This window comes from Mauremys reevesii, linkage group 15, assembly GCF_016161935.1.
Source record: "Mauremys reevesii isolate NIE-2019 linkage group 15, ASM1616193v1, whole genome shotgun sequence".
Taxonomy (NCBI): Eukaryota; Metazoa; Chordata; order Testudines; family Geoemydidae; genus Mauremys; species Mauremys reevesii.
The window spans coordinates 3,291,110-3,304,997 of NC_052637.1; the positions used below are offsets into that span (position 1 = coordinate 3,291,110).

General features: G+C 53.3%; 1 protein-coding gene across 1 annotated transcript; it reads right to left on the minus strand.

The window, feature by feature from the left end:
* Positions 1–558: 558 nt before the first annotated feature.
* On the minus strand, positions 559–11,404 carry LOC120383926 (zinc finger protein RFP-like). The gene is made up of 7 exons (XM_039502254.1): positions 10,988–11,404; positions 8,223–8,318; positions 7,408–7,638; positions 5,942–5,964; positions 5,109–5,224; positions 2,899–2,958; positions 559–1,218 (listed from the first exon to the last, which is right to left on the minus strand). The coding sequence occupies exons 1-7, from the start codon at positions 11,402–11,404 to the stop codon at positions 704–706; spliced, it is 1,458 nt and encodes a 485-aa protein (XP_039358188.1). The 3' UTR covers positions 559–703.
* Between the last annotated feature and the right edge of the window lie 2,484 nt (positions 11,405–13,888).

A 13,888-nucleotide genomic window follows, 5' to 3' on the forward strand; every position in this document is an offset into this window, starting at 1 on the left:
AGAAGGAGCCTTAATAACCACAGCATGGAAAGGAGATTCCCCAACCACTGAGAACAGGTTTTTTTAATGGCACAACAACAGGACAGTTGTCGTGGAATTAATACAGGGAATTAATGAGTTACAGTCTCACTTTCAGTAATGTGTAACAAATCTCCCCGTCCCACTCACGTTCCCTTTCCTTCCATACTGTCCTTTTCTATTCATTGTTCTAGCCTCACTTTCCATCCTTGTTTATTTCCCTGTGTCTCTCCCCCGTCACAGATCATCCCCCTCGGCTGTTCTCTTCTTTCCCTGATCTTATCCCTTCCCCTCGTGCTGATCCCCGGCTGGGAGCCCCCAGTGAGATCTAAGGACACAGATCTGTACAAAACGCTCCTGGCTGCTGCTGCTTCTCCCCAACCCTCCAAACCCTGATTGATTCATGCTGTGTCCCTGCCACCCCCACCTCCGCCTGCCTCCTGCCCGGCTGTTAGTGCCACCCCCTGCCCAGCCCCCACCTCTGCCCCTCAGGGCCCCTCCTGCAGCTTCAGGGGTTCTTCCCCCTCCCATCCCTGGGGCTGCAGAGAGGGCGGGGGAGGTGCTTCCAGCGGCCAGAGAGATGAGGCACCAGAGGCTGGGTAGATGGGAGTCCTCCAAGGTCATAGAGACTGGGGTCCATGAGGCTAGAGAGGCTGATTTCCGGTTCCTGCCTCTGGTGCATGTTTCAGGGACACAGGCTGAGCCGGGATCCTGGCCCCACAAAGAACCAGGGTCGGATTCTCCCCCCAGGGACGGAGCCCGGCGGGAAAGTGAAGATCGGGGCCTCGTCACCAGCATCAATAAATGTCACCTGCCTCCGGTCACAGTCCAGACAAACCCGGATCCTGCTGGGGAACCGGCTCAGGGGCAGGGGGGTCACAGGGAAGGTGAGAGCCTGGAACTGATCCCCCCACTGCTCCACAGCCCAGATCCCCCCCTCAGGGCTAAGGTTGATCCGTCCCTTCCTCCCCACAGACTCTCTGGCCACCCCCACAGCCCAGTGTCGCCCATCCCCCACCTCCACCTCCCAGCAATGTCTCCCCGAGGTGAATCCCTCACAGCCCAGCACACAGGGCCAATGGTCAAATCTTTCAGGGTTGTTGGGCAGTTGCTGCTGCGTGTCTCCCCATCTCACACTTTTCAGATCCTCAGACAGGACGAGGTTGGGATGAGCCGTGTCTGGATCCAGAGTCACATTCACTGGAGAGAGAATCAGAGCGTTAGGGGCAGAGTTCAGCCCTGGGGGAGTCTGGGGCCAATTCTCACGCTCCCCAGCAGCCCCATTCAGGGTGGGACAGTCCCAGATCCCAGGGAACTGCCCCTGTCCTGGACACCTGAGAGTACGTCTAGACTACCCGCTGTATCGGTGGGTAGTAATTGATTGAGACGCGATATATTGATCCTCAAACGCGCTCCTGTTGACTCTGGAACTCCACCAGCATGAACAGCAGTAGCGGAGTCGACAGGGGGAGCCGCGGACGTCGATCCCATGCCATGAGGATGAGAGGTAAATCGATCTAAGATACTTCAACTTCAGCTACGCTATTCACGTAGCTGAATTTGCGTATCTGAGATCGACCCCACCCCCCCGGTGTAGACCAGCCCTGAGACTGAGCAGAGATGTCACTGCAGCTCCTCAGTCTTTATAACAGGTCCCAATTCATTAGTTTCTCATTTATCACAGAGGCTTCAGCTCCCACATCCCGCTGCTGGTGTTGCCCCATTCCCAGCAGCACAGACACAGCCAGGAAGGCGTCAGAAGCTTTTATTGAAGGAGCAGAAGTGGCAGGTACCAGCTTTATACCCCAGAGGGAAGCTCCCTCCCCTAATGCAGCCTCCAGTCCCAGGCCAGGGAACAGAGAGGAAGGTGCAGCAATGGTTAACAGCCACTTAAAACCAGAAAGTAGGAGGTGGCACTGGGTGTGGTAGCACCATCTCCAGCCTAGAGAGAAAGGAGGAGCTGACAGTGTCACAGGAAGAGCATCTCCCCAATCCAGGAAGCAGGGAGCGGCTCCAATGGGAGAGCCCAGTGCTGCCCAGAGGAAAGGCAGGATGTTGGAGAAGAGCGATGGGGGACCCTCTGCACCGGGGTGAAGCTGAGGGATGTGGCAGGGAGCTCTGTTCGCGTGTGACTCAGTTAAGAGTGTTTCTGTTCATCAGAATGGGCATGAACTCAGCATGAAGGTTGGTGTCAGGACTCTTTTTGTGTCCCCGCCCCCTCCATGGCCCTGACTGAGGCCCTGCCCCCTGGGCAGGCTGGGAGACTTGCTCGCTATGGAGAGCCCCTGACACTCCACCTGCCCTGGACACTGGTCCATGGGCCTTTGGCAGCAGTCCCCGCCCATGTCCCCATTCCCCGGGGTGCACCACCCTGGGCAGGTGGAGGATCCAGGGCTTCCCAGTGCAGTCCCTGGATGGCAGCCTGGTTCTGGCTTCTGGCCTGGCCAGGGCCTCAGGGAAAGAGGAGCAGGGGTGGGGCCATTGAGAGAGGCCAGCACCAGGGCGAGATTGGTGCTGCGGGCAGGGGCTGCACTACACAGAGAGGAGATGCTCAGCTGCCCTGCCCTACGCATAGATACTGCCTGCAATGCTCCATGCCTGCCCAAGGCTTGCAGTGTGTGTGGGGGGCAACGTGGCCCTCTTCCCCCAATCTATGCCCATGCTGAAAAGTGTCCTGGTCATCCCACCTTTAAAAGTGTGTGTGTGTTGTGGGGGGAGACATGGGCCCCTGGATCTCCTTACTGTTTAATGTGTTATTTTTAGGGCTGTGTGTGTCATGGTCGCTGTCAGTTTGGTTGGTAACTTTAGCTACAATCTCATGAAGACGTTTTCTCTGGAATTTTCTCATAATTTAAAGGCAATCTTCACCTGCAAACTCACCCTGTCTGTGTGCTCCAAATGATCCTCCCCTTTTTCTCTCCAGTTCAGACGGCAGAGTGTCTTGGGGGAGAAAGGAGAAGAGAGGTGAGATTTCAGACTTTCATATTCATAAGAGCATCCCCACTCTGAAACTGTTTTATAATTATGACAGAGAAACAGGCAGAGAGGCTCAGAGACACACTCAGATATTTAATATAAAAAGATCTGAAATCTATTTTCTCCTCTCAGTCAGGCATCTCTCAGCAATGGAGCCAGCAGCCTTACAGTCCCACAACTATCCCAGGACACACAATCTGTAAGATATTTACTTTTCCCTCCTCATCCCCTCCCACCCTTCAGACTCCAGTTGGTTTGTCTCATTCACTTACTGCCTTTTGTCGTAACCTAGACCCAGAGCCTGCAAAGACTTTGGCATAAAAGTAGCTTTACCCATTTGGGTCCCTTTGACACTAACCAGATGTTCAGAGTTTGTGAAATTCTGGCTCTAACTGTGAGCTGTTGGGTCTGTTTACTCAGCACCTCTACAGAGAGCAGCACGACAGAACCTCGTCCTCCATAGGCAGAAATGGAAATAATAGTAAAATTATTTTATCAAGGTGGAAATTGAGGTGGGGGAGGGTTGGCTCAAATGGTCCGATTTCCCCCTGTACCGGGAAAAGGAGAGGGGAGGGGCCATTTGTGACTCCACTATTCAGTGCCTGCAGGGGCCGGTGCAGACCTTGGCACAGGCTGAGGAAGTTCTGAAGCCAGCCAGAGTTACATCCCTAGGACAATGGCCCCCGTGTGTTTAGGCCATTGTGCAGAGTGTCAGAGGCCCAGCTTTACACAGCCCATGTCGCTCTGTCCCTTGTCCACCTGCTCCCTCTTCCACCCGCCCTCACCACCCCCACCCCATTCCCAGCCCTCTCAGGAACCCGCCTTGTGCCTGCAACTGCTGGGGAGGAAGCACAAGAGGTGCCTGTGCTGGAGGGATCCCTGACCGTGGGGGAGGGGCTTTCTCCTTCCTCACAGCCCATTTGGCCGAAACTAGCTGCAAACGGTACCAGAGCTCAGTGATGGGCTGGATCCGCCCTTGAGAAATGTGCCCCATGGCCAGAGATGGGGCAGTAGACAGGGAGGGCTCTGAGCTATAGAGAGTTCTTTGCCACGTGTCTGGCTTTTGGGTCTTGCCAGAATGCTCAGTATCCAACTGACCATCATATTTCCCCCCAAGGAATTTCCCCCCAAGTCAGATTGACAGAGAGCCTGCGGATTTTTTTCCTTCCTTCCTCTGCAGCCTGGGGCACGGGTCAGTTGCAGATTTAAACTAGAGTCAATGGTGGATTCTCTGTAACTTGTGTAGCGTGGCATTTACCCAGCTCCTGGGATAAAAGGAGGTAAAAGGTGAAAAGCAGCTGAGGTCGGCTGACTGGGGAGGCAGCCACAGCTGGGGCCACACCCTTTAGGCCACAACTGGCCCTGATCATAGGGCTGGGAGCTAGGCAGGCAAGAGTCTCACTGCAGGGCTGCCTGGGAGCACAAGGTACCTTACACAGAGCAGGGCTGGGGCGGGGCAGGCAGAGCTGGGGAGCTCTGGCCTGGCAAGTCCCCAGGCTGAGGCCTTGTTAAGGGCCAGGGATGGTATTAGGGCTAGAAAGGCAGTAGGTCCAACCACTTTGCTAATGATGAGTGGACATTGCGGACTGCAGGCTGCCCCAGAGAAAGGGGGCTAGATGACTGGCAGTAACCACTGAGGGACGGTGGGTATAGAGGGTTGGGATGCCCCTGGGAGAGGAGACCCAGAGTGTGGGGGTACTGCTGTGGGCAGAACCCCAAGGTAAGGGGCACTGGAGTCCAGGAGGGGCATGGGGGGCTCTGAGGCAGGAGAGACACTGGCCAGCAGTGGGCACTCTGCAGCGGGAAAGCTAATTCCCTGACTGACCAGCAGGAGGCGCCGCACTACTGAGTGCTCAACCAGTTACACTTGAAGTTTTAGAATCATGTTTTGAGGACAGAGGTTAGGGGTCAATTGCAGGAGTGGGTGGGTGAGATTTTGTGGCCTGCAGTGTGCAGTTGGTCAGACTGGATGATCATGATGGTCCCTTCTGGCCTTAAAGTCTTTGAGTCATTTCTTAATTTAACAGCATCATCTGAGTGTGAACCAATTGATCAGCACCATTCTCTTCTCAGAGACTTATCCCAATTTCCATTCCTAGATCCCTTCTAGGTACCTTTGAACTTCCCCAGAATCTCCATTAGCACAATCGTTTTCTGGGAGAAACCACTGACTCGCTCTTCCAGTTCAGGAGAAATCTCCTCTGGCTGCTGGAACTTCCCCTTCTCACACCTGGAGGGAAACAATTTCACGTGATTATATTTTACTGTGTGACTTATTATAAGTTCTGGCTAGTGAGTCGCTGCTCTCATGGGCCTGGAGTTAGAATTCCTCGACTTCTCCCAGCCTCAGAGCAGGTGCGACACAGCCCAGGGCCAAGCAATCTTCCCTTCAAAGGTCATTAATATTCTTCAACTCTGGTCTGGACAGATCAGCTCTGGGGACAAAAGGGGAATTGAGTCTCCATGGCCAATTCGCTCCTTGGCCTCCATGCTCTCAGGGACAGGAGGTTCCCAGGTGAAGTGCTGTAGAAATCTGCCTCTAGGAACTAGACTGAGACACCAACTACCCCTTCCCCAGCTCATTTCTCACAGGTCTCCAAACAGCCCTCAGATGGGGAAAGGCTCTTGAAAACTACTGCCCTGGGCTGAATAGTGACCAGGACCCAGCAGTGACAGGCCCATATTCCATCCCCACAATCCTGAGGCAGCCAGTCCCCCAGGGATGTGACATCTCTACAAAATACTTGAGGTCCGCTTTTCCCACTGACTGGAGAATTCCAGAGTCTTCTGTACAAGAGTGAGCACCCCAGGATGAAGTTGATCAGAGAGATTTGTATCCAACATGTGATCTCCCCATACATTTTGCTGTAGAGCCCCGGGGAGATGCGGTGCTACCCTCATCATCAAGCTCTTTCCCATCATTGTGGAGTGCGAGGGAGCCACATACCTGCTCAAGGTGGTTCTGACATCCTAGAGGAGAGAGAGAGACAAAAGAATTTCAATCCTCTCTGACACACACACACAGGGGATTCCAGGGAAGGGATTTAGGAAGTATGGGGGGAGAGACCCTGCCCTGGCCCCAGGGCCATTGATTCCCTGAGCTAATGGGGCTTTTCCATCTTTCATATCTCTGTGACTCTGCTAAGAATAATACTCACTCAGATGTCAGCAATGCACATGCCGAGTTACACTGAGCTCTCCGACTGCTGGACTCCAGTGCTTATGATTCAGCAGCTCGCTCCTCCCTCTGTGGGGGTCTGGCATGTTTCTAATGATGAGTGCCGGTTTCCAATTGTCCCTGGGGGTGCTCAACCCCATGCCCCACCTCCACTCCAAACCTTTCCCCAATGCAACACCCCAATCCAACTCTTCCCACTCCCACTCAACCTCCACACTGTCTCCTCCTCACCTCCTCTTGTGAGCTGCCATAAATATAAAGGAAAGAGTAACATAAAATACCTACTTGCAGCTGTACTGAATCGCTTTACCTCTAAGGGGTTAAGAAGCTCAGATAACCTGGTTGGCTCCTGACCAGAAGGACCGATAAGGAAAGAAGATACTTTCAAATCTGGTGGGTTGGGGGAGGTTTTGTTTGGGCTCTGTTTGTTTGTTCCCTCTCCTGATAGAGAGACAGACCAAGCAGGGACAACATCTCCTGAAAAGCTACCTGAAATGATCCATCTAAGATTACAAAAATTCTAACTAAGGCAAAGAAATGCGTTATTTTTTGTTTTAGCATGTGAATTTTCCCTATGCTAAGAGGCAGTTTTATTCCTGCTTTTGTAACTGTGAAGCTGAGTCCAGAGGGGAGTCCTCTGTGTTTGAAATCTTTTTATTACAATGTAAAGTTACCTTCTATCAATGATCTTGCAGGTGTGATTCTTGTACTTTTTTCTTTATAATAAAGTTATTCTTTAAAGAACCCGATTGATTTTAGTGTCCTAAACATAAGGGTCTGGTCTGTACTTACATTAAAGGCAATTGGTTGGTATGGAAAGGGGGTGAAGGAGTTGGGGGGATATTTTGGGGGAATAGGGATTCCAAGTAACCCATCTCCGAATTTTTGTTTAAATCACTTGGTGGTGGCAGCAAGGACAAGGAAAGGAATTTGTGCCTTGGGGAAGTTTTTAACCCAAGCTGATGGAATATAAGATTAGGGGGTCTTTCATGTGGGTCCCCACATCTGTCCCCAGAGTTCAAAGTGGGGAGGGAATCCTAACATGAGCACACTCCCTCCCCACTCCTCCCCCTCCCTCCCAGCATCTCCTGCACACAGTGGATCAGCTGATTGCAGCAGGCAGATGGTGCTGGAAGAAGGGGGAGGAATTGATCGACAGGGCTGACGGTGTGTAGCACTGAGGGGGAGAGCTGGCTGTCCTGGAGCACCCACCTATGTTTCTCAATCAGTCTCACCTGTAGGAATTGACTCGCTGGCTTCTGACACTTCCCCTCCAGCTCACTGATCAGCTCACTCAGACGGGAAATCTGCTCGGAGAGTTTACTGACATTTTCATTCTGGATCCTCACAATCTCCTTGTCCAGCTTCTCCAGATGGGCCAGGAGGAGTCGCTCTTGTTCCTCCAGGAACTGCTGCAATTGCTGAAATTCAGACACAATCTTCTGCCTCTCGGTTTGTGTTTGTTTCTGTATAAAATAGGGCAAGGGCTGGTCAGGGACATGGATGGAGCCCAGGGTCCTTTCATGGAGAGCTGAGTGTGCAGAAGGGTGATTTTCTTTGAAAATCCTCAGATTTCTGACATTTGACTTTACCCTGTGTGTACTAGGCAGGGGATTCTCTCACACCTTCCCTTTTGGCCCCTGTGTCCCTGTGAAAGGGAAGTTTCTCTGTCAGTCATGGTCAGCATCTTCTGTTATTTATGGTCTGTGGAAATTCAGACCCAGAGCAGCAGGAGGCAGGACTCAGCACTACACTGACAGAGACCTCAGGGCAGTTAAAAGAAACAAATGTTTTAAAAATGCACAAAATGTCTAGACCCAGTGGACAAGCACTTCACGGGGACATTTGTGTGAATTCAGGCAAGCCACAAGGACTAATCATCAACTGCAATGAAAGCTTAGGGCTTGTCTACACATGAATCTAACCCAGCAATCCATGATCATGGAGAAACACACACAAGCCCGTGTTCACGTAGGCCACACAGGAGTCTGCTTCCAGTCAGAACTCCCACTGCCAGTCCCACAGCTGGTTCATAACAACAGGCACCTACCAGATATTCCCAGCAATTCCTCTCTCCAGTTGCTTTCAATCCCAGCAGCTTTTCTCTCTCTTCCCTCAGAGTCTTCAAATGGGCCTGGATTCTTTCCTGAAGAAACAGAAATGATTTGGGAGGTTTCATCTGGATAGTTGAGAGGTGTTTTTCCTGTTTGGAAGTGGGTGTTTTTCCACCCGAAACCCAAGATGACTGTGGTTCTAATCGCTTTGTGACATCAGGACCACCAAGGTGATGAAACCTCATTAATGGAAACTAGGAGCGTGTCACATTCAGACTCGTTACCAATTCTGGTTCAGTGTTTTTAGTAATTAGCAAGAGATCTCAATTATACCCAAGCTTTACTGGTATTTGTGAATTGATTAATGGTACAGAGCATAACAGCAGGGTTGGCTCCAGACCCCAGCATGCCAAGCGCACGCTTGGGGCGGCGTGCCACGGGAGGGTGGCAGACGGCTCCGGTGGACCTCCCGTGGCTCTGGTGGACCTCCCGCAGACATGCCTACGGAGGTTCCGCTGGTCCCGCAGCTCCGGTGGACCTTCTGCAGACGTGCCTGCGGAGGGTCCGTTGGTCCCGCGGCTTCAGTGGAGCATCCGCAAGGTTGCCTGCGGGAGGTCCACTGGAGCTGCGGGACCAGCGGACCCTCCGCAGGCACGTCTGTGGGAGGTCCACCGGAGCCGTGGGATCGGTGACCGGCAGAGCGCCCCCCGCGGCGTGCCGCCCTGCTTTGGGCGGCACAATTCCTAGAGCCGCCTCTGCATAACAGGGCACTGGAGTCACATGGGGGTGAATCAATAAACCTGTTTTTTGAAGGTTTAACAAACAAAGTGATACAAATCTCAGAAGCCACCTGGGTTTAAATATGGGCTGGGATTTCAGCCCTGTCGCCCTGGGGCTGCACTGGTTGGGCAGAGCTGGTCTAAGCACCAGGGCAAAACTCATGAGATGTCGGGAGGCCATTCGTCTGGTTTGAAGCTGCACAGTCCAGTTGTGTGGAGCACTATCCCTGTCCGGCAGGGTCCCAGCACTGGACGTGGCTTTGTCTGGTGCAAAAGGGAGAGGAGGAGACTGAAGCTGCAGGAGGACACCCTTGAGGGTGGGGGCAGGGCTGGGGTGGCACCTTCATGCAGAATGATGCAGGCAGGTGGCACGCTGAAAAAATGGTGGTGGGGTCCACACAGGGTGACTGATACTGGTGAGGATGGGCCCATGCAGGCAGGTGTGAGGGTGTCCCGTGTTATGGGGATGCCTCAGTGACCTCCATAATTAGACATGATGCAGATCTGTACAAAGAATAGGTTGGGGTTTGCCCCAGGTCTGTCCTAACCCCTCTCCATGGCAATGCCCCCTGGGCAGGTACCCCACGGTCCCATTCCCTGGTAAAGATCCCGGAAGCAGTGCATTCTGGGAGATTTCAAAAGGCTGCCTGGTGGGACTAAGGGAACCACTCTGGCTGGTCCTTGCCCACGTACACAACAGAGCAGGTCAGACTGGCACCGGTCAGCTCCAGCCTGGGGTTGGTTTTGCTACAATCCAGTGTAATCCCAGTGGTACTTGGCATGGACCTGAGCTGTCTGGAGCCCTTTTGTGTGCGGACTGAAGGTGCTCAGGGTCCCACACAGTGTTTAGCCCAGTGATCTCCTCTAGTGCAGGACCGCGGCAGCATCTGAGTTTAACCCCTCGTGGAGAAACACAGGAGTTCAGAATCCCAGTGGGAAACCTCCTCTCCCTGCTGGGACTGGGACCTTTATCAAGGCGTCTCTCCCTCCTAATGGACACAATTCATCACTGGGTGGGGCTGATGCTAAGATGGCAGCATGGCAAAGTGGTTCAGGTCTTGGACTGGGTCTGGGGAGATTTGGGTTCTATGCTAAGTTCTGTCACTGACATGCTCGGTGACTATGTGCAACTCGCTGCCCCGCTTTGTGCCTCAGTTTCCCTTCCCACCTTTTGTCTAGCTAGACCAGTGGTCACCTACCAGTCGATTGCGATTAACTAGTTGATCCTGGAGATTCTCCCAGTCTATCGCAATCTCTGGCAACTGGAACTGTGGCCAATGGGAGCTGCGGGAGTGGTTCCTGCAGAGAGAGGCAGCATGTGTAGCCGCATGCTCCCCTCCAGGGGCCACAGGGGCACATTGGCCCCTTCCAGGAGTGGTGCAGGGTCGGGACAGGCAGGGAGACTGCGTTAGCCCGGCTGCACTACTGACCAGGAGCCACCTGAGGTAAATCAGTGTCGCCCAGCTGGAGCCAGCTTCCCTCACCCCCTCCTGCACCCCAACCCCCTACTCCAGTCCTGACCCTCCTCCCAGAGCCAGCACCCTGTGCCCCCACCTGCACCCCAACCCTCTGCCCTAGCCTGGAGCCCCCTCCTGCACCCCAACCCCCTGCCCCAGGCTCAGCTCAGAGCCCCCTCCCAGACTGCAAACCCCTCGGCCCCAGCCCAGAGCCCCCACCCCCACCTGAATCCCAGCCTCCTGCCGGTGACCGTGAGTGAGGGTGGGGGAGAGCAAAGGAGAGAGGGGGGGTATGGAGTGAGTAGCCCTTCTGTGGGGTGTGTGCAGATCCTGCTTTCAAGATTTGATATTTTGCCTCTGTTGCCACATTGTCAGATCATATATTTTGTTACAGCATCTCCCCCAACAATGAAGACTTTACAGAGCTGAATGATGAGTCACACCTGTGACAGGGAACTCTCAGTGAAATTAGCCTGTCATTAAACCCCAGAAGTTAACCCATTAAATTTCACAGCAATTCCCTACCTTGTACTCCTGGGCAGCCTCCTCGATGGGGACCACAGTGTGAGCGCGGTGAGCCCGGGACTCTCTGCAGATCACACAGATGGGGGTTTGATCCTCTTCACAGAACAGTTTCAGAGCCTCCTGGTGTCTCTCACACACCCCGTCCCCTCCTGCTCCCTTTACTGCCTGTAAACTCAACTGCTTGGTGATTTCTACGACATTTGCCAGCTGCCTGTTGGGCCTGAGGTTTCTCTGCTGCACAGTTTCTCTGCACTGAGGGCAGGAGGCGGCTGTATCGGATCCCTCCCAGCACTGGGCGATGCAGGCTCGGCAGAAATTGTGCCCACACTCCAGAGTGACAGGTTCTGTGAAATACTCCAGACAGACGGGACATGTCGCTTCCTCCTGAAGCCTTTCCACGGGGTTCTCTGCAGCCATGGCTTCCTCTGGGCAGTTTGTAACAGGCTTTGTTTCAAATTCCTGAATTCACACTATGCCCCGCCTGCAGCAGCAAGGGGGTGTTTCCTTGCCTGAAAATGACTCCTGCTGTTTGCTGAGCAGGAAGGACCCAGCCAATTTTACCCTTGGAGGCTTTAGTGTAAAAATGTACAATCACACCAGTGACAGGTAACTTTCAGTGAAATCAGCCTGTAATTAAAACCCCAAAGGGCTCCCGGCCTGCAATCAGCCCCTGAGCTGGTGGGGAGGGTCACTGGGGCATCGCCCTGTAAGGCTGAACCTGGAGGAGCAGGAGCTGGGTGTCTAAGGAGTGATAGTCAGGCTGGGCAGAATTTTGTTTATAATACCTAATTTTGACTGATAATCTTTATTTAAAGCAATTTTTATATTTATTGATTTAAACTTTCTCAGCTGCACAACAATCTGGGTTTTAAGCATTTCATTCCAATTAAAATGTTCACGGTTGTGGGAAATTATGGGGGGATCAGACAATATTTTGGTCAGACCAGAACTATTTAATGACACTGGACACTGAGATTCAAAAAGTTGAAGCTTTAGAACTGTTAAAATTGTCTGTGAGAAGCTAAATCTCCTCCCACCCCAGCAGCTCCCCCAGGGCAGTAACCCAAGCCTCCCCCGCCACCACAGGGACCGAGGCTGAAAGTCCCTCTGATGGCGGCTCAGGGGCCTGTGGAATGTGCTGGGAGCTCAGCCTGGGCCCTAGTGGGGCAGGTGCCCCTGTAACACAAACACTCCCAGCAAGGCCCTGCCCCCATTTTCTCCGTTTGTCAATCCAGGCAGCGAGACCAGGGACTGCAGGGAGACCAAGCTCCTGTCCCCCAGGTGAGGGCTGGGGCCCGAGGACAGCGGGTGTGCGGGGAGCTCACACTAGGGGCTGCAGGCACCAACTGATGTCCGGGGCCTCCAGTTGCGGCAGCTGCCAGTGCCTGGTAGTGATGGTGGCTGGGAGCCCCAGGCCCTTTGAAATCGCCCCAGCAGGCTGCAGGGCTCCTAGGCGCAGGCGCTGGATGGGTGCAGTGGCTCATTAGGGGAAGGTGAAGCCCCAGACCCTGGCAGGAGCCATGCTGGGCGGGGAGGAAGGAAAAGCACTGAACCTTGGCAGGAGCCGCACTGGCCAGGGGTGGGGAGAAGAAGCCCCGGACCGTGGTAGCTGGGCAGGCGGCTGGGCAGGGTGGGTAGGAGAAGCCCTGGACTCCAGCAGGAACTACGCAGGGTGGGGTGGGGGGGCAGAAGATGTGGGGCTGAAGCCCGACCCCCTTCTGTTCAGAGATGGCCTGAGACCCTCTCTCTCCCCTGCCCCCTGCTCAGAGCTGGCTCTAACTCTCCGGCTGTAGAGAAATTCAGCCCAAATCTACTCACCTTGGTATCTCCGTTTCCCCCCTCACCACATAGCTATGAAGGGATTCAGCTTAGGAGGCAGAGTCAGCATTAGCCACATTTGGCAGATGGGATCTAGGGTACACAGAGGTTAAGTGACTTTTCCAAGACCAAAAATTGTACAAACCTGCCGCCTATGTGCAGGGGCCCTGTGGCTGGGGGGTATCCCCCTATCCTGGTGCCCTTGAAGGAGCAGAGTGTGTGTGTCTAAGGAAGACTAATCAGGCTTGGCAGAATTCTTTATATATACACATAATTAACAGATAGTACTGCAGCTAGTTTTAAGCATTTTTTCAATATTTATTGAGTTACATTTTCACTATTGCACAAAACTCAAGATTTAGCATTTCCTTCCAATTGTTCTCAATTTCAGTTTTCACAGTTGCGGGAAATTATAGGGGGATACGTCAATAGTGTGTCAGACCCCAATGATTTAATGTCACTAGACACCGAGATTCAAAACGTTGAAGCTTTATAACCATGAAAACACAGATAGTCACATCACCTATCAAAAGATACAGTCACTGTCCTTCAATCAAACTCGAATAAGTTCTCAATCAGCCTTGTTCTTACTTTGTGTATCTGTAATTACCATTTATTATCAATTGAAATATTTTTCATTGGTCTGTGTGTAGACAGCAAAAGCAACTGTAACCCCTTTGGGGTCTAGAGAGCATGGCCCCTTTAAATCTTTTTTCCCAAGGGGGAGGGGGAGAGTAAGAAAAAGGAGGGAAACTCCAGGGGGCAGGGCTGGAGCTGGAGGGAGAGAGAGGAGAAGCAGCATGGCTGGCCCTGGAGAAGGAAGCAGAGAGAACCTGCCGGAGCCCTGAGGAGGACAGGCCCGATCGGGGACAGTCCAGGACAGGAGCCAGGAGCAGCCCTGTGCCGGGGGGAATCACCTGAGGAGGACAGGCCGGAGCTGGATCCAGTATCACAGCTGCCCAGAGCTGCCTGGGGCTGTGAGTACTGGGGCTTGTGACTCTGCACTGGGAACAAGGAGGGAGGCTGCTAGATAGTTAAGTGGGGAGGTGGTCGCTCTGTGTGGCTTTGCACAGAGCGGAAGAA